Source organism: Chinchilla lanigera, unplaced genomic scaffold (genome assembly GCF_000276665.1).
Source record: "Chinchilla lanigera isolate Chin_1 unplaced genomic scaffold, ChiLan1.0 scaffold00063, whole genome shotgun sequence".
In the NCBI taxonomy this organism is placed as follows: Eukaryota; Metazoa; Chordata; class Mammalia; order Rodentia; family Chinchillidae; genus Chinchilla; species Chinchilla lanigera.
The window spans coordinates 6460363-6487152 of record NW_004955464.1 but is presented as its reverse complement, the minus strand read 5'-3'; the positions used below and the strand labels follow the sequence as shown (position 1 = coordinate 6487152).

General features: G+C 41.9%; 1 protein-coding gene across 1 annotated transcript in view; it reads right to left on the bottom strand.

Annotated features, from left to right (window-relative positions):
• The window catches only part of LOC102016246 (cytochrome c oxidase assembly factor 7), an 18461-nt gene extending 3466 nt beyond the window's left edge, over nt 1–14995 (bottom strand). Inside the window, exons 1-2 of the mRNA XM_005398571.2 lie at nt 14833–14995; nt 11909–12049 (exon numbers count right to left, since the gene is read on the bottom strand). Coding sequence (XP_005398628.1) covers nt 11909–12049; nt 14833–14938 — 247 coding nt within the window. The 5' untranslated portion in view covers nt 14939–14995. The remainder of the gene's footprint in view (nt 1–11908; nt 12050–14832) is intronic.
• Between the last annotated feature and the right edge of the window lie 11795 nt (nt 14996–26790).

Below are 26790 nucleotides of genomic sequence, written 5' to 3'. Positions count from 1 at the left end.
AAAAAAAAAAAAAAAAAAAAAAAAAAAAAAAGAAAGAAAGAAAGAAAGTATAATTGTAAGTGTGAGGAGTAGCATATGGATAAGTAGTGTCCTTGTCCTGTAAGAATGCATGAAGGCCTGGCTCTAGCCTGCAGGCAAGGTCAAATAAAGTTCCCTTCAAAAGTGACGCATGAGCGCTGATATAATGAAAAGAGGCAAAAGAAAATATGTGAGGGAGTTTTTAGCCACGGGGAATAAAACAAAGAGCGACAGGGCCACTGTGATTAGAACCCACACATCACTGAAGGAGGAAGGCTGGAGAGGCAGCCAGGGCCAGATCACTCTGTCTGTTGGGTCATGTTCAGGACCCTGGACTTAACCCTAAAAGCAAGGAGAAACTGCTAACAAGAGATTTAATTAAGCTGAGGCAGTGACAGGGATTACTTTATTTTTTTGCACACAAAATTTCAAATCTCCGTGTACAATTGCTTATTCTCAGAAAAACCCCCATTTAAATAACAGTTATCATTATCATGAATTCAATACCATTTCAGTCATGTTTGTAAGTAAAGTGCTGGCTGGCTAAGTAGATACCACATAAAAATATGTTAAAAAGTTGCATCACACATATTATTATTACTCCTTATTTTATAAATAAAAAATTTAACTTTCATTTTACTTGATTTTATCAGAAGAAAATCTGGTTGAAGTAAAACAAAGGAAACTGTTCACTTTTCAGTTAATATGTCTTCCCTACAGAGAAGTTTCCCAAATGAGTGTCTAGAACTAGAGATGAGAAAAAATATGAAAAGATTAGAATCATACTTTTTTTTTTAGCTCTTTCACAACTATAAACAGTGTAGATGCTGGCACCTCGTACTTTCATCTTCCCTCCTTCTGCTTTGTGGATTACTTCAACAAACTCAGCTGGCACAGCACCGTGGTTAGTAAGACCTGGGCTCTGTAGCCACCAGTCTAAGGTTGTTTTGGCTCCATGACTTACTGCCTTTGTGACCTTAACCTCAGTGAGCCTCAATTTTCCCCATCTGTAAAAGAAGGATAACAAGCCGGGCACAGTGGCACACGCCTGTAGTCCCAGCACTCGGGGGAGGGGAGGCACTGAGGCAGGAGGATCATTGTGAGTTCGAGACCAGCCTGGGCTACAAAGTGAACGCAAGGTCAGCCTGAACTGCATAGTGATACCCTGTCTGAAAAAGACAGAAACAAACAAACAAAGGATAAGAGTATCTACTTCATATATCAAAATCTTAAATCTATATTTACAAAGAGCCTGAAAAGTAGCAAGTGCTACAAACAGTTTTCTGGTTTATTTTTGCTCTGCTAGGGATCAAACTCAGGGCCTTCCACATGCCAGGGAAGCACTCTACCCCTGAGCTACATTCCCAGCCTCAAAATTTGTTTTCATGCTGTAAACATCTCTATTATTTACACTGTATTCATAAATTGGCCCAACATTCATTCTAAATACATTCTGTTCATCACTAGACTTTTCATAGAGCTTCTCCATTCCTGAATTATTTCTAATTCACCTCTTTACTGGTTGTGAGTAGATTTTTCTAGAAAGGTTCATACATTCTATATCCTCTGAGTTCTTTCGATTTTGAGAATGTACTTCTGGCGCCTATATATTTTTCTGTAGTGCTAGAAACTGAATTCAAGGCCTCACCCATGCTAGGCAAGCTCCCTCCACTGAGCTACACACCCAGGCCCAGCAACCTTTATAAGGAAACAGTACTATATGAAGTTAGGTCTTTGCCTTTATATCCTGGCTAAAATCTCTGTGCTTTTATTGGAGTATTTACTTACATTTAACGTATTACTGATAGGGCAGGTTCACATCTACCATCCTGTTTCCCACTTGTAGTGATTTGCTCCTTTTTTCTTTTTGTGCCTTCTTTTTAACTGTATATTTCTAATATTCCATTCATTTCCATCACTGGCTTTTTAGTTATCCCTCCTCTTTTGGTGGCTTCAGTGATTATAATCACTTCACCTAGTGATTATAATATGTATCTTTATCACAATCTACCAAGAATTAATACTATGCCCCATGCACACAATACAAGAGCTTTGTAATATATGCTTGCATTTCCATTTCCATTCTCTGTGCTATCATTGCCATGGTTTTTGTTTAACGTCTGCATATTTGCTATAAGGACATGTTCCCAATATCAAATCCCTATACTACTTTACATGTCTGTCTCTAAAGGTGCTTATCAAACCCTCCTAGATATATCAGGTATTGGTATAGATTTTTCTTCCCTTCTTCTGGCCTACCTCTGATTCATTACTTTACCGTGTATAGTACTTAAGTGGAATGCCTCAGCACACAATCACTAATTGCATGTATTTGTCTAATAAGAGAAGGGAAAATAACTTCACAATCTTTCTTAGTTTTCCTTACTCAAGAAAGAACTCTATCCTTTGTAGAAAATATTGAAACAAAGAGCCCAAAAGTTTACTAATCTGGAGATAATCACTATGGACATTTTTTTTTTTTTACTAATAGCTGGGTTATAATAGCTGTATTCACACCATATATAATTTGAATTTAGCTTTCTTCACTTCTTAATTACCGTAAGATTTTCTCCTTATCAATAGAAGTTTTCTAGAAACACTTTTTAATGGAGTAAATAATATTTCATCCAATGGAAATAACAGTACTTACCTAAGCTGCTGGGGCAGAGGGGGCAGCACAGCCGCAGCAGGGAAGCACTGCTAGGGTGGTTCACCCTAGCACCACCACCACGACATAACTGAGGTGCTACCGTTGGTATACAGGTTTTAAAAAAATGTATATAATACGTGTTACTCATAAATCACAAATTAATAAAAATTAAAATGTTCATGTAATAATACAAAGGTGAGTATCTTTGCACGTAACTTTTATTACATTTCCAGTTATTTTCTTCAGAAAAAATGTGAGGAGGACAATTATTAGGTCAAAGAAACTCCCCACTGCTTGGCAAAGAAACCGAAACATTTGCTAATGCTCAACTTTCTGTAAAACAGAGAGTAGGCCACCTCGGACCACCTTAGATACAAAAAGCAAATCTTAATAGGGCTAAAGGAGAAATGGAGAGCAATGCATCACTAACAAAGGATTCCAAAGCCCCACTCCAACAATGGGTAGATCACTGAGACACAAAGTCAAGACGAAAGAAATGTGCTTGACCAAAACTACGTACCAAAGGAGCCTGACAGACACAGAGCATTCTAGCCACCAGCAACAGCAGATGCACTCTGTTCAAGCACCAAAAGAAATGTGAGAAAGGCTCCTAAGTTAGGCCACAAAACGTCTTAAATTCAGTACGGCGGAAATGGTATTAAGTATATCACTTTTGAACAGAAAAATATGAAAATAGAAATCAGTAACAGGAACAAAACTATAGTACCACAGATATGTGGAAATTAAACAGTACATTACTAAATAACTAATGGGTTAAGGAAATAAAAAATCAGCTTAAGAGAAATAAAAACAGAAACAACATACCCACACTTATGGGATATAATAAAAGCAATTCTAAGAGGGGGTTTATGGCGATAAATGTCTATGTTAAGAAAAAAAGAGCTTAAATAAATAACTCAACTTTCCACCTCAAGAAATCAGAAAAAAAAAATCAAGCTGAAAGTCAATAGAAGAAAATAAGAAATATCAGAACACAGAAAAGATCAATTATGAAAATCATTAGCATTTGTATGTACTAGCAGTGAGCTATCTGAAAAAGAAATCAAGAAAATAAAACACCTGTAGTCCCAGCTACTTGGGAGGCTGAGGCAGAAGGATTTCTTGAGTCTACAAGTTCAAGACCAGTGAGGCTCCATCTCAAAAAAAAAAAAAAAAAAAGGCCAGAGATACAGCTCAGTGGCACAGCGCCTGCCTAGTAAGCACAAGGTCCTGAGTTCTATTCCTGGTACCCCCCCCAAAAACCCAAACAACAACAAAAAAACCCAAAATACACCACAAAGCTTAATAATCAAAACAGCACGACACCATAACAAGAGACAATATAAACCAGTGGAACAGAATACAAAGTCCAGAAATAAATTCATGCATTTATGATCAACTGATCATAAACAAAAACAGGAAACAGGAGAAGACAAGGTAACAAAAAGCCTCCCAAAACTTCCAACTCCCTTGAAGCAAATCCAGGGTGCACTGAGGAGCAGAACAGCATAAGCCATATACCCAAATTACTCTGAAGATAACAGAGGAGATTCGAAAACAAATCAAAGAGGTATTTAGCAGGGTTGCACAAGATAGAACTAAACAGACAATCCAAGTTGTTATGGTTTGTATCTACATGTCCCTTAAAGCCGCATGTGCTCACAGGTGGGACTTCTCAGAGCTTGATGGATCTAGCATGTGTGATACTGGGACTAAGGATATGTGGTACTAAATTAGCGCACTGATTGGAATTAGCATAGTTTAAAAAAAAATCTAAAAGTAAACAGAATAAGAGAAAAATCAGAAGGCTATACAAGTGGCATTAAAAACCTATTCACAGAAATAATGGCAGAAAACTCCCAAAATATAGGGAAAAAATAAACATATAGTAAGTGAAGCATATAAAACCTCAAGTAGCCACAACCGAAAAAGAACCTCTCTGTGCTACATTATACTCAAGGTACCAGAAATTCATCAGAAGGACAAAATCTTTATACTGTCATAGAGAGCAATGATTCACTGATAAAGGTAAACCCATAAGAATTACAGTAGATCTCTCAACAGAAACCTCAAGCACATTCCCAGCAGCTTAACCCAACAGTGAGTCACTGCATGCATGATTGTCCCATTGGATGGCTTGTACTACCAAACAGATCTAATCACTTTATTGGTCTTTTTACTAGTAAAATTAATAAGAAGTCTATAAATGGACCAAATCTGGTTAGTTGCTTGAATCTGAATAATTACCACCCAAATAAATATTATCCATGCCAATTAAAAATTATTACAGTAATCATCAAAATTTCCTTAAATTAAGAGATTAAGTTATACTCATGAATTTCTTTAAAACATTTTATACATAAAGGTGACTGATTGGTGCAAAATGCACAAAACATAGTAATGCGTTTGGCTTTTTTGTGGTCACAGTGGTACCCATATTTTCAGATAGGCATGTACCACCAACGGGACACTTGATTCAATCTAGCAGGACAACTCACATCAGAGCTGCCTAGCAGTGTAACACACAAATTATGACCCCTTTTGAATGAATTAAAGGCCAGGAGAGCTTGGAATGAAGTGTTTCAAGCCCTAAAAGACAACTTCCAATCCCAACTTATGTATTCTGCAAAACTTTCCTTCAAAACTGATAGAGAAATAAGGTATTTCCAGGCAAGGAGTACCTCAAGAAATTCATGATCACCAAATCAATGTTACAAAAATTTTTCAAAGATATCCTAGAAAGACACAATGAAGCCAACAATGCCAATAAGTCAAAAAGAATGAAAACACCTGGTGTTTTCAGCAACTAAACAAAAAGAAATCAGTAACAGGAAAATACTGTGACAACATGAATAAGTCAATACCTTTCAATAATAACTCTATGTCAATAGTCTCAATTTCACAATCAAAAGACCCACGTTGGTAGAATAGATCATGAAACAAAACTCAACAATATGCAGTACCTAAGCAACACATTTAATTAAAAAAATTCACAGATTAAAAATCCAAGGATGGGGGCTGGGGATTTAGCTCAGCGGCAAAGCGCCTGCCTGGCAAGCGCAAGGTCATGAGTTCGGTTCCCGGTACCGGAGAAAAACCAAAACCAAAAAAAAAAAAAAAGAAAAAAATCCAAGGATGGAAAAACAATATTCCATGCAACAAGAACCCAGAAAAAAGCAGGTGTAGCTATCTTAATTCAGATAAAGTGGACTTCAAGCTAAAACTGATCAAATAAGACAAAGAAGGTCACTACATATTGATTAAGGGAATAATTTAACAGGAAGAAGTAACAATTATAAACACTTATGACCAAATACTGGTGTGGCCCAACTTCACAAAACACTAATGGACATTTAAAAAATCAGATAAACACCAGTGCAATTGTCTTTCACAAATGAATGATCAGCAAGACAAAAAATTAAAAAACAAAGAAAACAAAATCAACAAAGAAATATGAGTTGAATCAAACCTTCACACAAATGGACTTAATAGATATTTACAGAGCGTTCCATCCAACAACTGAATACACATTCTTCTCAGCAGCACATGTCCCATTTCTCCAAAACAGACCACATGGTAGGCCATAAAGCATGCTTATGGAGCCAGACATGGTGGTGCACAGGAGGCTGAGGCAGGAGGATCGTTGCAAGTTCGAGACCAGCCTGGGCTACAAAGTGAGCTCAAGGCCAGCCTGAACTGCATAGGGAGACCCTGTCTCAAAAAAGACAAAAAAAAAAAGCATGCTTATATAAATGCAGATGATGGTGCAATGAAACTAGATGTCACTGGCAAGAGAAACCACAGAAACTATGCAAACACATGGAAATTAAACAATAACCTCTTGAATAATCCATGGGTCACAAGAAATTAAGGAAGAAATTAGTTCCTACAATCAAATGATAATGCCAGTAGGATATATCGAAACCTGTGGGACACAGTGAAAACTGTCCTGCGAGGGAAGTTCACAACGCTGAATTTCCACACCGAAAAAACAGAGCAAGCTCATATAAGTAACCTACAGACAGGCTTGAAGGTCCAAGAAAAACAAGAACAATCCAAATTATAAAGATTAGTGTAGAAATTAATGAAACTACACCAAAAAAATACAGAGTCAAGGAAGAGTTGATCCTCTGAAGAACAAAATAGACAAACCCTTAACCAATCTTACCAAAAAAAGGAAAGAAAAGACCCAAATCCATTCAATTAGAAATGAAAAAGGCAACATCACAGTGGATTCACAGTGAAATCCAGATCACTGTAACTACTTGCAAAACCTGTCAAATAAAATGGAAATGTCCGAAGAAATAGATTCCTAGATATATATGAACTCCCAAAGCTGAACCAAGATATAAAAATCTTGAATAATGCAATATCAGTCAAGGAAACTGAAGAAGTAATTCAAAAACTACTAAGAAAAATCTAGGACCCAAAAGATTCATTGCCAAATTCTAATACTTCCTTGTTTTTTGTTTTTTTGGTACTGGGCCAAACTCAGGACCTTGCTCTTGCCAGGCAGGCGCTGTACTGCTGAACTACATCCCTGGCCCTTCAAATTCTATAAGAACTTTACAGAATATCTAACATAACACTCCTCAAAACTTTAATGAAATCAAAAGGGAAGCAGTACTCCCAAGGTCATTCCTGAAAGCAAGCATTAGCCTGATTCCAAAACCAGAAAAGGACCCAATTAAAAAAGAGAAGTAGATGAGCTGAAGCAGGAGGATTATTGAGTTGGAGTCAGGCATAGGTAACAAAGTGAGCTCAAGGCTACCCTGAACTGCATAGTGAGACCTTGTCTCAAAAAAGACTAACTAACTAAATAAATAAATATTAAAAAGAGAAGTACAGACCAATCTCTTTAATGAACATAAATGCAAAACTCAACATGACACTGACAAAGAGAATGCAGCAAATGGTCAAAAAGATCATACATCACAACCAAGTAGGATTCATGCCAGGATTCAGGGACAGTTCAACACACACAACTCAGTAAATGTAATACACTACTACCTAAACAGCAGCAAAGACAAAAACCACACAATCATCTCAACAGATGCAGAAAACACACTTGACAAAATCCAATATTCAGTAATGATAAAAACCCTAAAGAAAACAGGTAAAGAAGGTCTTCTGTTGTTATTTTTTCGTTTTTTTGAGACAGGATCTTGCTGTGTAGTTCAGGCTGGCCTTGAACTCACTATACAGCCCAGGCTGGCCTCAAACTCATGGTGATCCTCCTGCCACAGCTTCTTGAGTGCTGGGTTACAGGCGTGCACCACTGCACCTGGCCAGGAGGTCTTTATCTCAATTTGACATAGCCTTCTATGATAAACCAATGGCCAACATCATATTAAATGCAAGGAAGCTGAAAGCTCTTCTTTTAGAAACAGGAACAAAGATGTGACCACTCCTATTTAATTAGCTCTCAAAACATAAGCCAGAACACTTAAGAGAAAAAGGAATACAGATAGGAAAGGAAGATTAAATTATTATTACTTGCAGATGACATGATCCTCTACACAGACGACCCCAAATCCCCTGCATACTCTTAGAATAACTGAACTCAGTACCATAGCCAGATACAAAATCAACACTTAAAAATCAATAGCATTCCTGTAAACCAATATAAACTCACTGACAGAAACAATATCTTTCATAATATCAAGAAAATTAAATACTCAGAAATTAACCTAACCAAGGAAATTAAAGACCTCTACAGCAAAGACTTCAGTACTCTGAAAAAGATCAAAGAGGACATCAGAAAATGGAAAGATATCCCTTGATTTTGGATAGATAGAACCAATATTTTTAAAATGACCATGTTTCCAAAACTGTTATACAGATTTAATGCAATCCCAATGAAAATACCAACAGCATTCTTCACAGAACTAGAGGAAGCAATCCCAAAATTCATACAGTACCAGAAGAGACCTAGAATAGCAAAAGCAACCATAATGCTTCAAATTATACTACAAAGCTATAATGATAAAAACAGCATGGTGCTGGAAACAAACAAATAAAAAACCGACTTGTAGATTAATGCAACAGAACACAGGATACAGAAACAAATCCAGGCACATAAAGCTACCTTATCTTTGACAAAGGAGCCAAATACTTTTGCTGGAGGAAAAATAACTTCTCTAACAAATGGTACTGGGAATACTGGCTGTCCACATGCCAAAGACTGAACCTTGACCCATATTCTCACTATGCACTAATCTAAAATAAAAATGGATCAAAGGTCTAAATATTAAAACAGAGACTTAATCGGCTGGAATATAAAATAAACTCTTGAAGACACAGGCATAAGCAAAGACTTCCTGAACAGAACACTGGTTACACAAGAAATAATACTGATAATTAACAAACAGGATCACATCAAATTAAAAAGCTTCTGCACAGCAAAGGAAACAACCAACAGAGTGAAGATACAATGTACAGAATGAGAAAAAAATTTTCCACCTACTCCTCAACACTGATATCTATAACATATAAAGAACTCAAAAAAAAATTAGATTCCTCCAAATTTAAGGACTCAAAATATGGTCATTGAAGCTGGGCATAGTGGTGCCTGCCCACAATCACAGCACTTGGGAAAACGAGGCAGGAGGATTGCCATGAGTTTGAGGCTGCCTGGGCTACAGAGTGAGTTCAAGAGTAGATGAAACTACATAGCAACACCCTGCCTCAAAAAAATAAGAAAAAAAAGAATGGAAAAGAAAAGATGAGCATCTGATGTGAACAGGCACTTTTCATGTAAAGAAGTACAAATGACCAATAAATATATGAAAAATATGTTCAGCATCACTGGCCATTTGAGAGATGCAAATTAAAACACTGAGATTTCATCTCACTGCAGAAAGAATGACTGTCTTAAAGAAATCAAACAACAAATGCTGAAGAGGCTGCAGGGAAAAAAGGAACCTTTCTTCGTTGTTGGTGTGATCGTAAGTGGTAAAACCACTATGGAAACTGGTATGGAGACTCCTCAAAAAACTTAAATTAGAAATTCCATTTGACCCAGCTATTCCCTTTCTAGGTCTCTTCCTAAAAGAGTTAGAGACATCGTTATAATGATACATGTGTAGCCATGTTTCATAATAGCTCAATCTTAGAAGCAGCCTATATGCCCATTAACAGATGAATGCATAAAAAAATGTGGTGGTACTAATGGCAGAGTACTATTCTGCCATAAAGGAAGATAAATTTGCCGGGCATGGTGACATATGCCTGTAATCCTAGCACTTGGGAGGCTGAGGCAGAACTGCTGTAAGTTCAAGGCCAACCTGGACTACATAGTGAGTTCAAGGTCAGCCTGAACTATGTAGAGAGACTTTGTCTCAAAAACAAAAACAAAAACTGAACCTGTCTTCCTTTAAGTCTTGGGTGTCAGGTATTGTGCCCAGTGATAAGAAAGTGACTAAGACAAAAAAAGGATAAACTTAAGTCATTTAGAGAAAAATGGGTGCACTGTGAGACCATAATGTTGAGCGAAATAAATCAGACACAAGTGTAAATATCACATGGTTTCTCTTATATGAGAAACCCAAAGTATAAATAAAGTACAAACTTAAGGGCAGATGGGCCAGGGATATAGCTCAGTGGCACAGCGCCTGCCTGGCAAGCACAAGGTCATGCGTTCGATTCCCATAAAAAACAAACAAAAAACATGAAAAAATTAAGGGCAGACAATAGAAAGAAAAAGAAAAAAGTTATTATAATCCATCATGGCCAATGCATCTAAAAGTGTACTTTCGTTTAATATAAATTGTTTTATATGTTTTCTTGGCCTGTTAGGTTGGCTGTTAATCTGTGTTTATAAGAGCCGGGCGTGGTGGCGCACACCTGTAATCCCAGCACTCGGAGGCTGAGGCAGGAGGATCATTGTGAGTTCGAGACCAGCCTGGGCTACAAAGTGAGCTCAAGGCCAGCCTGAACTGCATGGTGAGACCCTGTCTCAAAAAGACAAAAAAAACCCACCAAAATCTGTGTTTATAAATAAATTGATAAAGATATAAAATAAATAAATCAATCTGATTCTGACCAAAAACACCACCACCAGGAGGGGTAGAGGAGAAAGGGGAAAAGAGAATTAAGATGTGTTTTGTACATGTATCAATTTCCCACAATGAATGTAATCATTATATACTACAAACATGTACTAATAAAAATTTCTTAAAGATAACCCTTTAGCAAGGCAGGGTGCTACAGGTGTGTAACCCCATGTACTCAGGAAGCTGAGGCAGGAGGATCAAATGTTTGAGGCCAGTTTGAACAATTTAGTAAGACTCTGTTTCAAGATAAAGTTTTAAAAGGGGGTTTTGATATAGCCTAGTAGTCCCTGGTTTCAAGTCCCAGTATCATCATCAAAAAAAGAAAAGCTCAAATAAATATATAAAAGCAAAAAGACCTAACAGACATTTCTCAAAAGAAGACATACAACTGGTCAACATATCTGTGACAAAATGCTCAATGTTACTTATCAGGGAAATTGAAATCAAAACTACAATGAGATATCACCTCATACGTGTTAAAGTGGCTATTATCAAAAAGACAAAAGATAACCAGTGTTGGTGAGGATGTGGAGAAGTGGGAACCCTTGTACACTGTTGGTAAGAACATCAACTGGTACAGACATCATGGAAAACTATATGACAATACCTCAAAAACTTAAAAATAGAATTGTTTTATAATCTACCAATCCGTTTCTGGGTAGCTATCTAAAGGAAATGAAATCAGTATCTCAAGCAGGTATCTTCACTCCTAGGTTCACTGCAGCGTAATTCACAACTGCCGAGATATGGCATCAACCTGAGTGTCCACCAACAGATGAAAAGATAAAGCATAGATATACAGTGGAATACTATTCAACCTTAAAAAAGAAAATTCTATCGTTTGTGACAACACGGATGAAATGCCATTATGATAGACATTATGCTAAGTGAAATAAGCCAGGCACAGAAAGACAAATAATGCATGATCTCACTTACATATGCAACCTAAAAATGCCAAACTCATAGAAGTAGAGAGTAGAATGGTGGTTGCCAGGGTCTGGGGAAATGAGGAGATGCTGGTCAAAGGGACAAAGTTTCAGCTGGGCAGAATGAGTAAGACCTGGAGATCTGAGGAACGGCATGGTGACTATACTCTGAGGGCAGTTCTAAGAGTGCTCATCTTCTAGCTTGGATGTGATGCCAGCACTGCTGTCAGCAAGGCCCATGGAAAGCAGGCCCCTAGTACCTTTTCCAGTTATGTAATAGGCCCCCAGTTTGTAGCAGCTGTCACTGTGCTTGTTGTCTTCACAGTTGAACTTCAGCACTTTAGCAGCTTCATCGAAATTCTTCTTGATGCCTTCCAGATAGTCCACCAACCGGTAACAACCTGTGAGCAGAAGGCAAGAAATGTTCACATCTGGAGCTGCTCCTCTGCTGCTTGGAGGGAGCGGGTGGATGGGTTAGACTGAGCCTTTTATTTAGGACCAGCTCCAGTTCTCCTCAAGCCCAGCAAGCTGCCCTCACCACAAAAAACATAGGCGGTCTCAGCCAGTCCCACAAGTGGCCTTGTCTCCCCTTAGTCAGGGACTGAACAATGTATGGTCTGGGAAGACCTTGGCCCCTCCGTGGCTCTACCACCCACCAGCCCTTCTGCTCCCTATAGGTCTGGCCCAGGGCCTACTGACTTTCATGACTGAAATGTTTCTAGCTTTGGAACTTCTCATAAAGTCTAGAACATTTCATGAAGTACAGCAGTAAAAAACATTAAAAAACCCAAAGAGCTCAAAGGCTAATCTTGCAGCAGCAAGTCATGTAGTGATGACTGTATTATTCCTTGGCCAAGTTGGCAACTTAAAGCCCAAAGAGGAATAGAAACAGCAGCTACCAAAAGAGCCGAAAAACAGGCTCCCTGTCCCCACTCCTTGGTGATCTCCCCGCAAGCTTCCCTTCAACATCTCTCCCCTCCCTCCCTCTTTATCCCCAACAATAACACACATAGTTTCTTTCTCATTTTCATTCAACAAACATTTGAATAACCATGTACATCTATGTACACAAATGCTGAGAATAATCACTTGCCCTCCTAAAATTTACATTAGGGGAGGAAACCCTAGAATAAACCAATGTATTCAAACAATAAATGTATGATTAAAATAAAACAGGATGATGAGTTTGTTGTACACATTGCAGGGAATGACTAATAGAGACAAGGCAATCAAGGAAGGCCTCACCAAGACAATAAAATGGCAAGGAGGCAGAAAGTCCTGGCACAAGGAAACATAAATACAACTATCTGAAAGAGGAAATAAGCCGGGCATAAATAAGGTGTAATATGACTGAGGAGTGAGATAAGAAATGAGAGGGAGGCAAAGACCAGATCACAGAGCCTTGCAGAGCATCGGAAGGAGAGTCTGTGTTTTGTTCTGTTTTCCAGTACTGGGGGATTGAACTCAGGGCCTTATGCCTATTAGGCAAGCACTATACCACTGAGTCACATCCCCAGCCCTACATTGTACTTTACCTTAAGTGCAACAGTAAACCCACCACAGAGAGGGTTTTAAGAAAGGAAGTGGGCTGGAGGATGTAGTTCAGGGGTAGAGCACTTGTCTAACATGTGCAAAGGCCCGGTGTTCAATCCCCAGTATTGGGAGAGAAAAAGGAAAGAAAGAAAGAAAAGAAAAAGAAAGTGACAAGATTCAATTTGCATTTTAAAAATGTTGTTGGGTAGGTGTGTTTGTGTATGACTGGGTAAAAGGGAGGTAGTTATGCGTATGAAGGGATACTTATGAAGATGATAACAGTGTAGATTTTAAGGGCGAGTACAAATGAACAGATTAGGATGCTATTTTGGTTATCTAGATGCAAGATTAAGACTTTTAAGGAACTAATAATTCAGTAAGTACTAAGAATTCAGTAAACATTAATAATGATAGTAACCACAGCCCTTTCTCAGGTCTCCTTCTAAATTGCTGCAGCCAGTCCTTGTATGGCCTTCCTCCTCCTCTCTGTATATTCTCAACAGCATACTAGCCATGAACTTTCTGCTCAAACGATATACCTAAAATATCAAGTCTAAATTCCTTACCCTGGTGTTCAAGGCCTGTGGCTGAGGTTCCTTCTTCAAACTTAATTCTAGGGTTTGGGGTAAGAACACTTGCCTAGTGTGTGTGGAGCCCTGAGTTCAATCCCCAGAACTGGGGGAAAAAAAAAAAAAGGAAAAAAGAAAAAGAAAAAAGACTTAATTCTGACTGCATCCCGACTTTAACTTTCTAAAAGAGTACTCTTCTCTCACCACATCCACTTAACCAACGTGTGTTTGCACCCTAGACTGCCCCCAACCACACTGCTTCTCAGTAACTCCAATTCCTTTGAAGTTTCTCTATAATCAGGACATGAACTAGCTCTCAAAGAACACTCTGGGGCTCTTTTCCACCTATCATACTGCAGAGTCACTCTGTAGTTGGTCAGCTTCAAGAAATAGTGAGGCGATATTGTGGAGACGAGCCTACATGCTACTAGAAGGTAGGGCCCGTGCCATGTTTATCCCTTTAAAAAAATAATAGAACAGGAGGAAGAAAGCCCCCAAAGATACTGGCTGCTTTGGGTGGCCCCCTTGGACGCCGTCATCCACCCATACACTCAATCAACTCAATGTCCACAACGGACCAGCTCTGCCTACTTCTAGTAAAGATCCGAGTGATTCACTCTCTCACCTTCTTCAAGACTTTGCTCACATGCCCTTTGATCAATTTAAACCGTGCCCCTGAACTCCTGACACCGTCCCACTTCTTTTCCCCCACTGCACCATTAGCGTTTAACATACGTTGCACTTACTACCTTCCGCTTTCTGACCGACTCCCTCTCTATAAGAATGTAATGCTCTCTAAGCTCGCTGAGATCAGAGCATTGCGTGCGCTCACTGATTTGCCCTAGTCCCTCTATCCTCAAAACTAACCAGTCTGTCCGGCCCCAACCCGCGGCGCGGCGCGGCGCGGCGCAGACGTCCACCAGGGGCCGCGCAACTCCGGGGACACAACTCCCCTCCCGCCACACCACGTCGTGAGCGTCCCACACTCCCCGTCCTCAGCCAGCCACGCGAACCCCTGCAAGTCCCCTCAGTTCCCTAACAACCCCACACACGTGTCCCCAGGCTTCACCAGCGACGCTCACCGTCTGGGTCCTTCTCGCGGTAGCAGTGGTAGTTGCACTCCACCTCCATATTCTCCAGAAAGGATTTCACCTGCTCCTCGTCCTGGAAGTCCACCAAGCCGGCCATAGCCCTCGCTAGTGGAAACCACGTTAGCCAGAGCGTCCTGCGGTCACGTGACCCGGGGGCGGGGCTTGAGGCGGGGCGATGACGTCTGCGCTCTCCACGCCCCGCAAGCCTGGGCTTCCCGTCAGCCCTTGCGCAGTTAAAGGCCTTGGTACGCGCTTTTTCTATGCCACATCCCTGGCTGTGATTTCCTGTGCGGACCACGTGGTAAAAAATAGAGCAGTGGGCTGAGGGTGAAGCTCAGTGGTAGAGCTTTTGCCTAGCATTCGCAAGCGCCTGGGTGGGATCCGCAGGACCTCGAAAAATAAAATAAGAATAAGTAGGGTTCAGTGAAGATGATATAGATAACTAAAGTCAGAGAAAGGAATTGAAGGGAGGGTAGAGGAATGGAAAAACAAAGAATCAAGTTATGTGCAGGTACAAATTCCCTGTGATAAATGTAATCATGTATACCTAAAATGTACCGGTAAACTTAATTTTTAAAAAAATAAACTCGCACATGTAGTATTTTTCCTTATTAATATTTGCAGTTGGGCTGCAATGAGTTGAGACTACCTGCAACTCTTAGAAAAGAGCAACAGAGGGCAATAGAGAGCTGGTGAAAAGATGACAGAGGCTGGACGAAGTATGAAGTCATTTATTTTTGAAAGAAATTTAAAATCATTAAAAGGGCAAACAGCCTCTTTTTTTCTAGTTTTGTTCTTATTTCTGTAGTCTGTTCTTTGCTGCCGGGGATCGAATCCAGAACTTCACACATGCTAGGCAAGTACTCTACCACTGAGCTACATCCTCAGACCCGCTCTGTCGGGAGCCGCGGAGGCTGGAAAGTAATTACAGGTGCAGGACGAAGCCAGCCCGAGCCCACGGGAGCCCAGGACACGGGAGCTCCTCAAAGCGTGTAAACAAGCCGTTGTAGCTTGTTAAACGATTGCTGGACAGCGAGGCGGAAATTAACCAGCCTCTTGGTATAAATAAACGCTCCACTGTTCTTGGGCAATTCCCCTTCTCCACTGAGAAAGAGGACCTCCACCTGATCCCAGCTTTTGTCTCTTGTCTATTTTTTCCTCATTCTTGCCGCCGTTCCTTCCCGGGGTACGGCAAGAACCCAACCGATCCCTGCAACTGGCGACCACGAAGGGACCCCGGTAGGATGAAGAGGGAGGTGAGAACACTTCCCAAGAGCGCGCAACAGAAGCGGGGAGGTGCGTTTGTGAGAGCTAGTATTCAGCACTGGAGTGCGTGGTACCTGCACGTCAGGTGGAAAGCATGGGAATACGTGTGTTTTAGGGCTAGAAAATATACAGGTTTCGAAGAAGCCAAAGAGAAAGGGATATTGAAGTGTAGGTAGTCTCAAGACTCCCCGGGGTGGCGGGTGTTTCTGTAGAAGTGTTTGTTGCATGTTTGACTCCTGTATTTGATTTTCTGGATGTTGGTTTGGAGGGGTTTTGTAACCATGAAGGATTTGGCTCAGAACATTATGTTAAAATCGAGTCCCAAGCCTAAGCGGGACATGGAGAGCGGAGCAGCGGCGCCGCCTGTAGAGCCTAAGCCCTCTAGCCTGGTCAAGGTTAAGAAGGAAAGAGTGGGGGGGGGACAAGACAGACTCCCCACCACAGGGGTGCGTCCTTGCAAATACCCTTTCATAAAGCCTGGTTAAGGTGACTGAGCCACAGGCGACTGTCCCAGCTTCTTCAGCTAGGGGAAATATGGCTGCAACACTGGTGTCTTCTGTCTCTCAGGGAGTACAGCCACTTTCCCTGTCTCCCTTGCAATTAGCATTAAAAGACACTAGAGGGGCGGGGTAGACCATGGAGGGTTTTCAGCATATCTACCCTGTAGCTGAAGTTCAAGTTCCTGAAAATCCAGGACAAGTTATACGTCGTTATGAAGCCATACATTTTATTTTATTTATTTTTTTTTTTTTTGTGGTTTTTCTCTGGTACCGGGAACCGAACTCACGACCTTGCGCTTGCCAGGCAGGCGCTTTTGCCACTGAGCTAAATCCCCAGCCCCGAAGCCATACATTTTAAAACAAGCTGTTGCTATGTGTGGCCCCACTGCTCCCTTTACTTTGAGTTTAATGGAAATTCTAGGACAAGAGATTATGGCCCCAAATGATTGGAAGGCAGTAGCCAAGGAGTGTTTGAATCCAGGTGATTACTTACTATGGAAAAGAAACTTCTTTGAATATTGCACAGACCAGGCAATTCGTAATGCTATTCATAACATACCCATTACAAAGGATATGCTAGTTGGGGAAGGTGCCTTTGCTATCACCAATAATCTACTAACCTTTGAACTGCCAGCATATGAGCAAACCAAGGTGGCTGCCATGAGGGCTTGGAAGGAACTTCCTTCCAAGGGTGAGACAGCCCTTGGTTTGGCTTCTATTTATCAAGGCCCAGATGAGCCTTTTCAAAATTTTGCTGCACACCTAATGCAAGCTAGTGAAAGGATCATAGGTAACACAGAAGCTAGCAAATTAATAGTTCAACAACTCGCCTTTGAAAATGCAAATCGATGGTGTAAAGAGACTTTAAGAGTCCACAAAAGACGGGCTACGTTGCCAGAGATGATTTGGATTTGTGCAGATATTGGCCCCTCATATATACAGGGGGCTGCCTTGGCATCAGGAATTACTCAAATTATTCATCTACAGGCTGGGAGAAGGAGGAAAAAAAAGGCTGTTTGTTTTCGTTGTGGCAGTAAGGGACATTTCACCTGTAATTGCTCTGCTACACCTATAAGGGCAGCACAACCATTATCTGTCCCTTCAGCTAAACTTGGCAGTCCTTGTACTAAGTGTCGACGAGGGTATCACTGGAATAATCAGTGTAGAACTAAAACTGTCGGGAAAGGTTAGCCCTTCCTGGAAAACTGCTATTGGAGCCTGCCTCAGCCCCACCAAACAATAGGGGCTGCCCAGATGGATGCAATGGGGGACGAAATGCTGGGTGCATTCAGGTATCTGTCATGCACCCCCTATTCTTATCCCTTTCCCTACTCTCTGGATGTCAAGGCTGCCGATGCCTGGCAGATCTGCAGCAGGGGCCACCCTCCTGCCTCATTCTCCTCCGCCACCCTCCTGTCGCACTTGAACCCAGGCTTTGAGCCGTGCCCCTGCAGGTGCAGTTGCCGTGATGTGGGGATGCAGGTGAAACCACAATGTGATGCTTCAGTTCATTGTGCACTTGGGTGGCAGATGCCGCTGTCCAGGGCCCGGGACTCAGAAGCCCAGCTGGCCCCGCACGCTTCCCGCACTCCCACTGCCTCACCAGCTGCCTGGAGGAGGCCCCAGTGAGCACGCAGGGCCCTGTGGCACCGGAGGAGGACAAGGCGGCAGCAAGGAAGGCATCTCCACTGCCAAGGGCCGAGCAGGAGCAGCAAGAGCCTCAAACTAGTGAGGCGGCCCCACGGCCCATGCTGCAGAGGCCAAAGCAGCCCCTGGCAGCAGGGAGGGCTGGGGATGCCAGGGATGTGACCACCACTGTGCAGGAGAGGTTGCCACTGAGGGCTGAACCAGGCAAGGAGCACTTGCGCTTTGGGCAAAAATATGGCTATTATCACTGTAAAGACTGCAACATTTGCTGGGAGAGTGCATATGTATGGTGTGTCCAGGGTACGAACAAAGTTTACTTTAAACAGTTTTGCAGAATGTGTCAGAAATCTTACAACCCTTACGGAGTGGAGGATATCACCTGTCACAGTTGTAAAAGAACTTGATGTTCCTGCTCAGTAAGACTTTGCCGTGTGGGCTCCAAACACTCTCATCATCAAGACCTGTGTGAGAGATGCAGGGGCAGGCGCCCGTCCTGTGCCGGTGCTGGTACTTGGAATCCAGACAGAAACAAAATATCTGGTGGCCAGAACAAAAGCGATGGCCGGCGCGCACAGAGGCGGGGCACATCCCCCGTGGCTACAGAGGCAGTAACCACAGAGCCGCTTGTGGGGGGTGCGCAGGCAGTGGAGCCCATTCCTGAAAATAAAGCAGGTCTGCTGGGGCCCTGCCAGCAACTTGCTGGACCCCAAGGCGGTAAAATGGAAGCTGCAGCCAGTTACTGCCAGAGCCTAAAGTATCAGCGCAGCTCTGCCCAAGGCAGTAACTGGGGGCTGCCGCTGCCTCGGCAGCTATGCCCTCCCGCTTTGCTGCTCCCGGCCGCTCCTATTCACCTGCCCACAGCGCCTTTCCCCCACCTCACTACTGCTCTGGTCCAGGTGCTGCAGGACACACTGGGGTGCCAAGATAGAACGGGGAACAAAGAGACCAAGGCCCAGGGCAGAGATGGAGGAGGCCACCCGGGGAGTAGCTGGCAAAAGCCTCAAGTTAGAGGGGCACGAAGAGGGTGACAAGGATGGGGCTGAGGAGCTGTGACGACATGCAGGGGACCTCAGTCAAAAAGGAAAGGAGACAGTTGCAGAGGCTGGCAAGGCAGCACAGGACTGGGGCACGAAGAGCTCCAGACAGCCAGGGGACCTACCAGTGGTGGCTAGCCAGTGCCCAGGCCCCAGGGAGGAAGGACAGGGTCACCCAACATCGGCCCAGCCGTGCCAGGGCCATACTATCTGGCGCTGCATCATGCGGCACCGCACATTGACAAGGGTGGCGGCAGGGCCAGGAGGGCGACATGGGGGCTGAGTGGCTAGTGACCGAGGCCCGAGTGACCCAGAAGCTGGTGGGACCTGGCAGCAACAACAGGGAGCAGGGTGTGAGGGCCAAGCCCCTTGTGACCTTTGTGGCAAGCATCTCTGAGGCAGGGGGGATGCTCACAATCGCCCTACTGCAGGACATACGAGGCCTGTTCTCTGAGCTATATGGCTTCCTGCAGGACTTCGTGCCCCAGGCGCTACACCGGATAATAAGCAATGAGCTACTGCTTCGGATTGACACTTGCCAAGGAGTGTCCATGTGTGAGTGTTTTATTCTCCTAACACAGTGGCTCTAGCCAGTAGCAAAGTGAGAGAAGATTTCCTCTTGCATCAACCTGATCCTGCAATTAGAGACTATCTTATGGGTAGATGCACATTTTATGTTTTGGAATTTTAGAGGTAATTACTTTAGCTAGCCAAACTAAAGTTGAATGACCTTTCTCAAGTACAACCTAAGAGTCTTTGTGTGTCTACTCTTAGACATCGCACTGATCCTTTTAAGAGGGATCCTAAAAATGTCCTGATGATTGACTTTTTTCCATGTGTATGGAAGTAACAATTACAACAGAGGTTATTAGTTTGCAACAGTATTTAGAAATCACAGAAAGCAGCCACAGTGTCCTGATGCCCCCTGACAATATGGCCTGCAACCCTAGAAATTGCAAACCGGCTACCGTGTTTAGTCACAAGTATATGGAACTAAATGCATACAGAGATGACGTGAAAGTGGACTGTAGAAGCTATGAGGTGACCATGAAAGAATTTTATACAAAGAATATGTATATATATATTCATCATAGATTAAGGATTGTATTCTATCCAAATTTTTTGATGAGATCTCTGTTAATTGATGAACAAAATGACTAGTCTATTTACAGTTATAAATTTCAAAAATTGTAAGTTACTATAATTTAATTTGAACTAGACTATATTTGAGTGCACTCTGATTTTGTAACATGTTTGTATGTTTTGTGTACTTGTTATGTGTTTGTCATTTTGTGAACAGCTGTTCTTTATTTTGAGCTCAACCATTTTTGTTTTCCTATCATTTGTCTATAATACAATTTGGATTATAGACTTAAAAGCATGCTTTCTCCCGAGTTATCAGCTGATTTAAAAAATTGGCTTTCTTGCAGGTGATCAAAAAAATTAAGATATTTAACCACAATTCTTTAGTAAGAAATTATTGGGCAAAAACTCCAATTGGTGAATAAAGGGGTGGCCAACCTTTATTCACTAATAAGGAGCCCCCCAGTGATCTCCAGTGTCTCTTGGGAGATACCCCCAACAATCTGATCATAAGTGTTCCAAAAAAAATAAAAATGAGGTGTTCTCATAAAGATGTTCTTAGTACAAAATTGAAGCAAGAAACAAAGGTTTTCATATGTGTATGGTAATTTATTATTGTTAATTTCATAGTGTATTGAAATGTATTTATGATTCCAGATGTATAGATCTTCAAAATGTAAAGCAAGGATTGCTTATGATAAGACTCTTGTTTAAATTCAGACCTTTTCCTTTAAAAAACTTATGTATATTTCATTAAATGATAACAGATTAGAGAAAGCTTATGAATTAGATAGAGATGATTGGTTGAAAGGGTTATGTTATGTCAAAATGAAAATTTAAATGTTACAAAATATCATGATTATCATGTGGCAATGTTATGTATGGATTTGGTTTCTGATTTCAATGTACAAATATGTAACTACTATCTGTTAACATTCTGTAGGGATTTAAATGACAGGATATCAATGGTTAAGAAAATAACAGTTTTATTTTATGTTCTAAAATGTCTGACATCCAGATAGATAGTAATGTTAAACTTACTGCCTCTATTACAGTGTAATGTCATTAAGCTTCTCTTCTGGATGTTTAATACCTGAGATTTGGAGACCAAAAAATTAGAAAGATAAATGGGCTAAGAGGAGAGTCAATATTTTGGCCCTCACCCTTTGAGGTCAGAGTAAACCCAGGGCAGAAGAGAACCTCTGCTGTGACATCCTATGACTCAGTTGAGCTCTTGATTTTCTGATCAAGGAGATTATGGGACCATAGAGGAAAGCGACTCGAGGATGTACAGTGTGCCTAAGGAGAGTCATCTGGAGAGATACTGTCTCTCAGGCTTTCACAGAAAGCAACTTGGTCAAGCAATGGCCGTGACTCATCCAGAGGGCTGACACTGACAGTGGATTTAGAAGTGCTGTGTGTGGTTTCAAAGCAACCCTGAGGAGACTTAACTGACCTTGATGGATAGGAAAAAATAATTAATATGGGTCTTGCCTTAACTTGGTCTTAAACATCCGGCAGAAACGCATAACCACAAGATGTATGAAAAAGCACTGCCATAGTAAGATGTTAGCTGTAAAGGGTTCAAATCACCAACAACTTCGGACATTCTGCCAACTAGATGGGCACTAACTTGTTAGGGATGTTGGGTCTGTATTCTCCAAGCACAGCCTTTCCAGCTAATCGCCCATCATCTACAAAGCAAAGAAGAGAGAGATGTCGGGAGCCGCGGAAGCTGGAAAGTAATTGCAGGTGCAGGACGAAGCCAGCCCGAGCCCACGGGAGCCCAGGACACGGGAGGTCCTCAAAGCGTGTAAACAAGCCGCTGTAGCTTGTTAACCGATTGCTGGACAGCGAGGCGGAAATTAACCAGCCTCTTGGTATAAATAAACGCTCCACTGTTCTTGGGCAGTTCCCCTTCTCCACTGAGAGAGAGGACCTCTACCTGATCCCGGCTTTTGTCTCTTGTCTATTTTTTCCTCATTCTTGCCGCCATTCCTTCCCGGGGTACGGCAAGGACCCAACGGATCCCTACACTACTGTCCTTATAAATGTTTGTATTTACTTTTTATACTTATTTTTATTACTAAAAGATACCAAATATGCTTATTGTAAATTAATCTTGGGTTCTTCTCCTAATGTGCCTTTTGTATTAGCTTGCAGACACTCATTCAACTGCTGCAGTGAAACTGAGATCAGAGAAATTATGTGACAACCCCTGGGAAATCACACAGTGAGAAGACAGGGAGAAGCCATGCCTTTTGTACTCCTAAAACTCACAATCCCAGTTTCTAAAGGAAAGCATTTGAGAGCATTCCAGAACTCACTTCCTAACTCCGGACTTAGATTAAATTAATACTTCTTGATCACTATGAATTTAGTACACTAGATACATTATTGCATTTATTCTTCACTCATTCATCAAACATTCCCTGCGTGCTTAAAAATGACTAGAGCTTTAGAGATGCAACGTTGAAAACAGAAGATTTCAACAAGAACCCGCAACTCTTAGAAAAGGAAAAACTCTATTAATAACCACATATGTTCCTTGCGGTGGGGTGTGATGGCACACGCCTAAAATCACACCACTTGGGAGACCAAGGCAGGAGGATAACAGTGTGAGGCCAAACTGGGCTACACAGCTAGTCTGAGGCCAGCCCAGCCTACATAGCTTGGCTACCATATCTCCAAATACAAGAACAAAAAACAAAAGTTGCTTCTCCTGGGGTGGGGATGTATCTCAGTGCTAAAGCACTTGCTGAGCGTATGCAAGACCCTGGGTTCAATCTCTAGAAAAGCAACAACTAAAAGATGTTCCTCCTAATAACGAAAGAAAAGCCAATCAAAAACAGTGTGCTTTCATCTATTAGGTAAACGCAGATTTTGGCATCCTGTGTTTGTGAGCACACTGGGAAACTGACACTGCCAGATTGTTGGTAGGAATATATAACACCTGCTCTTTGGAGAGCAATTAGCTATTATTAACATTTAAATTGTGCTATACTCTGGTTTTTCTTCAGATTGTATAAATCTTTCACCTTTTTAAAATGTGCTTACATTTTTTACCTAAAAATTCAACTTCCCAGAATGTAAACTACAGAAATTCTTGTGTAAATAAATTGCTGCAGATTTTTGTTGCTGCTGCTATTCTTGTAATAGAAACAAATGTTCAATAATAGTAGATTTGAATGCAATGTAAACATTAAAAAGAATAAAATAGATCTATCATACCAATATTGAAAAATGTTTAAGAGCCAGGCATGGTGGCTTATCTGAGTAATCCCAGGAGGCCGAAGCAAGAGGATCACCATGGGTTTGAAGCCATTCTGGGCTACATTAAGCCAGTCTACACAAAGCCAGCCTAAATAAAATAGACCATGTCTAAAAAAAGAAGAAAATAAAGATGTTTCAGTGCATTACTAAGTGAATAAATGAATAAAAAAATATAAATTTTATTTATTTTTTGAGACAGAATCCCACTGTTTAGTGCAGGCTGGCCTTGAACTTGTTTATGTAGCCTGGGCTGGCTAGTATAACTTTAATTTTCCTAAAAAATTTAATATTTAGCCATGTGCAGTGGTATGTCTCTCCAATCCCAACTATTCAGGGGGGTGAGGCAGGAAGATTGCCTGAGCCCAGAAGTTCCAGGACAACCTGAAAAACATATCAAGATTTTGTCTCAAAAATTTTTTAAAATTTAATTTAAAAATACAATATTAAAAAAATAAGGTGGACATGGTGGCACACACCTATAATTCCAGCACTCTGGGAGGCCAAGGAAGAAGGACAGCAAGTTTGAGACCAGCCTGGGCTACATAGTGAGTTCAAGACCAGCCTGAAGTACGTAAGAGATTTTGTCTCAACAACCACCAACCAACCAAAACAAACAAATAAAAAAACCTTAGGAAAAATATATTTAAGTGTTAATAGTTGCTAACTATGGGCTAGGAAGGAGTGAGGGAGTGGGAAGGTACCTTGGATAGTGTACAACGGATTTCCACTGTTTTTAATTCATATTTATTTTTAAAGAATCACGTATTACGCTCGTGAGCAGACAATGTAAAAGAGTACTTTTAAAAAGTATAATGCCCTTCCCTAGTTGTGGGCCATTTCAGGCTGGATATTAATATCTCTATTTCTCTTTTTAGTACTAGAAATCGATTCCAGGGCTTTTGCACTAAGCTACATCCCCAAGCCCCATCACCGTTGTTTTTTTGTTTTTTTGTTTTTTAAATTTTGAGACTGGGTCTGGCTAAGTCGCTAAATTGCCCACTCTGAGCTTGAACTTGCAATCTTCCTGCCTTAGCCTCAGTGCTAGGATTACAAGCATGGACCATCACGCCCGGCTTAATATCTATTTTTAAAAGCAGGTTCAGAGAAGTACTGAGATTTCCTCAAGGTCACCAAGTCCGCTAAGCCTTCCCCAAAGGGTTACAGCTCCCGTCAGCTACTGCACCTGCCCCTGCAGAAAAGCAAGGCTAATCGCGTTTGCGTGACGTCACTCTGAAGGCCCGGGATTGGTGCTCGTGTCTGAACAGGGCCCGCCTTCCTCAGCCGCGGGACAGCTAAGGCGGAAGTGGGAGGCTGGGCATAGCTCCCCTGGGGCTCGTCCAGCTTTTACCCCTTGCGTAGGTCTTCTGGGGCCCCTCGGGTAAGATAGGGGAGGATGTTGATGGAGGTAACCTGCTCTTTCTCCTCTGGCCAGCCCGTCCCTCAAAGCCGCCTACAGAGCCCGCAGGCTTCCCTCACTGTTTCCGGCTCCCAAAGAACCGGAAAGGTTGTGACAGCCCTAACATCAGTGACTACACATCATGTCATCTTGCACACAGGACCTGCCTGGCCTCGAGCCAGCACAAAGCGTTCAGAACTGAACTCGATGCAACCTTTCCTTCTCTGCCTGCCTCTGAATCTCCCACGCTGTGGTTTAACCTGGAAAGGTTCCTGCATTGAGGAAAAGGGTACTGAGGTCCAGACAGACAGGGTCTCGTCCCAGGGCCACCCCCCCACCCCGCCCGTAAGTTAGTCGCAGAGCCTTGAATGCTTCCCTGGGGTAGCAAGTTAGGTGGTAACACTTCCAACTTTATCTTGGTGTCCTCCTGACAAATACCCTCCTCCTTGCTTCTCTTTCCCTTGTATCAGATGCAGCAAGTTTTATTAAGGATGATAAGGACTTTGGAGTTTGCTGTGAGACCTTGGAAAAGCTATATTACTTTTCTGGCCCATTTTTCCTCATTTGCTGTGGGTTATTAATCTCCCTTCTTTTCATCATACGGGAATAAAGGAAAAATTGGGATGCTGGTTAGTATAGAACAGTTTTCAAAATACCGACCCTAAACTGAACTTGGTGGTGCACACCTGTAATCCCAGTGCTTGGGAAGCTAAGGCAGGAGGATCACAAGTTCAAGGCTAGCCTGTACTACAGAGCAAGGTCCTACCTCAAATAAACAAGCAAAAAATACAGCCCTCAATATCATCTGGAAATTTATTAAGAGGAGATATTCCTCATGTCACCAGGAGGTCCCTGAAGGGGAGATTGAGGACCTTTGCTCACCCAGCCCAAAGGGCAGTTAGCAGGTTGAAGTTCCCTGACTTTCATTACAGGACAAGATTTCTGAGGACATGTCAGAAAGAGGCATAAAAAGACTTATTAGGCAGAATTTTAAAAGTACTCAAATAAATTGAATGTAAGACCTCAAGAGGGTGAGCATTTCCTTGTGGCCTCAAACTTGGTATATTTATGGGGGCTTGGGGAGTGGAAATCTGTGGAACTTGTGAATCTATGGAAAAGGGGGATTCAATTTACAGATGAAAGGGGACAGCTCTTCCTACAGGGAAAGAGTGATGGCTCCTTCATAGGTCACTGCTATCACAGGTAGCCATCCAGAAGGGAAAAGCTCATCTGACAGGCAAAAGTGGATGATCTAGCCCAGTGGTGGCTATATTTTTCAGCATCCTCCTGAGTGCTGGGATCACAGCAATATATATTTAGAGCTTTCAATAATAACAAACAGCCCACTGTGGCACATGTGCCATAGGTTTGTGTCCTTCCTCTTAGGAAGAATTGCTGAAAACAGTAAAGGAGATATGGTAGCTATTTCCCTTTGCAAACCTTAAAACACTGTAAAAATTAAATAGAATATTGTTTCTAACAGTATAACTCACACAACTTACAGCATCAAAACAATGACTTAAAATCTTGCTATTCAAAATGCAGACTGAGGATCAGCCACACTGGTATCATTTGGGATCTTGGGGAGAAGTGGAGAACCTGGGATCCCCACCCAGACCTACTAACTCAGAATCTGCGTTTTAGAAACATCCCCAGCTTGGGGCTGGGGATTTAGCTCAGCGGCAAAGCGCCTGCCTGGCAAGCGCAAGGTCGTGAGTTCAGTTCCTGGTACCGGAGAAAAACCAAAAAA